Raw genomic sequence first — 2,768 nt, 5'->3', positions numbered from 1 at the left:
CACCTAAATTCTCTCTAGATTCTCTCCATTAATCACCTCCATGAGCCTTCATTGTCATTCATGATCTCCCATTTTTAAATTCCCAATCTCTGCGCTGCCCCTCACCATATTTCTACTTCATTATTAGAAGGAAAGGAAGCCACCAGCGTTCTTGTATCTCACAAGGGACACAGGCTGGGGGATTACCTTTTCAGCACTCCTTTGACCTTAGTTCCAGGACTTTGGTGGCTCAAGGCTGAGGGGAAGCATGGGTGGGGGTGGGGGACAGGGCAGATGACCAGGGGGAGTTGGGTGCAAGGTGGGGTACCAGTCTTCAGACTGGTGGGCACGAGCAAAGGAACCAGCTGTGGAGGGCTGAGAGGTAAGAGTGTGGTTGAAAGGGTGAGGGAAGCAGGTCACTGGTGGAGGCGGTGTTGGGTAGGAGTAGGGGCAAGCAGGGGACTCAGGCAAGAGACCAGAGAATGCAGCAGGTGACAGATGGACCAGTGGCTGCACAAGTGACCGCTCTTGCTTCCTCTGTTTAGCTCTGCGGTTCTGGAACCAGACCTGAGGAGGCGGAGAAGAGCCACATCAGAACCCCTCTCTCAAACAGGCGGGCCTGTCCCACGCGGCCCTCCTCCTCCCCCGCTGCACACACACAATGACAAAAGGTACAAGTCCAGGATGTAAGCCTCATTCGCATTGCAGAGGAAGTCAAGCTCTTCCAGAAGGCATGGCTGAGCTTGGCCTACTGCCAAGCAAGACCCACACCATGTCTAAATTTGCCCTCCTCCAAATTTGGGCAAGGAACAAATGTTACCTTCCAACAAGAAAAAGATAAATATGATTCAATGACATTTTCCCTCCTGAAAGAATGGGAAATTTCCCTTATGGTGATTAGAGATTAAGACTAGGATGAGTTTATTGGGGTTGGATTTAGTGTAGGGCTTATACTTAAGATTGATTCATTCTGTGGTTTGGACTAAGGGCTGGTTTAGTTTCAAGGCCAAGGTTAGGGACAAGGTTAGGTATGTATGTGGACAGCTAAGACTGAATTTCTGTTGGTATTCACATCACTCTTAAGGCTGGTAGATATGGAAATTCGAGTTGGATTAGGGTAGAGCAGGGGTTAAATGCAAGTAATATTAAGACAGCTGACATTGACTCCTGGATGAGGCTATGTCCTGGGTTAGGGCTCTAGTGCCCCTGAGAGGGCATGGCCCGGGACTTCCTGAGCACCAAATCTGCTTTTCTTCCCAGGGAAAGTGGGGCTCCTGGAGCATCACCTGGATTCTGGCTTCACTGAGGCCTGTGTCCCGGGCAAGGTGCTCTCGGGCCCAGATGTCGGGGTACTGGTTCCTCCCAAAGGCCGACTCCAGCTGTAGCAACTGCCCTGCGCTGAAGGTGGTGCGGTGCCGGCGCCGGGAGTGCGTGCGACCCCTCTGTCCTTGTGGGGAAAGCCGTGGCCTCCCCACTCCTGCACCAGACAGGTTCCTATAGGGCCGCGTGGTCATGTCTGAGGATAGAGGGGAACGCAGAGGTTGCCACCGGGAGACCCACACAATCCATCATTCATCCCAGACCATATATGCTGGTCCTCCAGGTTCTGCTCAGTGCCCCTATGCAGCTCATGCACTCTGCCCCAGCAGAAACCCTTCAGCTTTCATAACCAGCTGAGCCCAACTGGGCTGGACCCCTGCTTCCCCTGGGTGTCTTCACCCAAGTTGTGCCCTCCACGTGGGGTACATGACTCAGACTCACCCAGAGCTTGTCACTCATGCCTGTTCCCTTACTAGCCCACTGTATGCTCCCTCCCACCCACCGTTCCTGCAACATCCTCCACGTGCCTTACACCTCTATGAGCACGCATCCTGCCCTCCAGGTCTCACCCCATGGGTCCCCTCTTGCTCTGACAAAACCGTCCAGCTGTCTTAGACCCCGTTACCTGCTCGTGGCTCTTGCAGCTCACATCCAACTAGCGCTTCCTTATAGGGCTCCCACTCTCCGGTGCCCTTCGCCTGGGAGGATGAAACGTCCCTCCTCTTCTGCTCAGGCACACCCTCCCCTCACATACATTTCATCTTCTCCCCTGGCCCTGGCCCGACCGCTGGGCTGCAGGAACCTGAGCTCGTGGGAAAGGATGGCCTCTCCTCCCCACAGGCTCACTAAGCCTCACACTAATTAGTCTGAGAGCCAGCCGGGCAGCAGAGAACACGGAGCGAAAGGGAACACCTGGAAGGCACAATCTGAGAATAGGAGATGTCTGCGCTGAGGCACCCATCCCCATGGGGACCCAGGAGGTGGACCCCACCCAGTGCTCGCTGTCCCCTTCTGGGTCACGCGCGCACGGAGCCGCTGGCCCCTCCAGCTCCCTCCCCGGAGAAGGCAGTGCGGTGGGCAACTCCAAGGCCAAGAGTGCCGAGTGAGGAGCCAGATCTCAGTGTTGCCTCTCCCTCCGGGCGTGTGCTCTTCAGCAGCCCGTCAGGGCCCAGGCTTCAGCTCCCCAGTCTGTAAAGCCGAGGACCCGCACAACCCTGTAAGGGACCCACGGTTTTGACATTCTACCACTCTGTTCTCTCTCCTCCTCACCTTCCTACTGGCGCCCCGCCGCCTCTCAGGAGCCTACGCACACGGAGCCCCCATGCCTGCTGCCTCCCAGGCCCCCCGGAGATCCACTCACCTACCATGGAGGTCAGGGGCCCAGCGTCTGGGTAGCTCTCGGACCAGAGGCCACTGCGAACTCGGGCCCTCTTCTGCTCACCCTGCTCACTCTTTCCTTGGGCTTCCAT

At 56.3% G+C, this 2,768-nt stretch overlaps 1 protein-coding gene across 1 annotated transcript; it reads right to left on the bottom strand.

The window, feature by feature from the left end:
- Window positions 1-207: 207 nt before the first annotated feature.
- PROP1 (PROP paired-like homeobox 1) lies at window positions 208-2,768 on the bottom strand. Its single transcript, XM_036892708.1, has 3 exons — window positions 2,660-2,768; window positions 1,266-1,495; window positions 208-546 (listed from the first exon to the last, which is right to left on the bottom strand). Exons 1-3 carry the CDS (start codon window positions 2,766-2,768, stop codon window positions 208-210), a joined length of 678 nt encoding a protein of 225 aa, XP_036748603.1.

The sequence above is a fragment of the Manis pentadactyla genome, chromosome 13 (genome assembly GCF_030020395.1).
Source record: "Manis pentadactyla isolate mManPen7 chromosome 13, mManPen7.hap1, whole genome shotgun sequence".
Taxonomy (NCBI): Eukaryota; Metazoa; Chordata; class Mammalia; order Pholidota; family Manidae; genus Manis; species Manis pentadactyla.
This window is presented reverse-complemented; position numbering and strand designations above follow the sequence as displayed.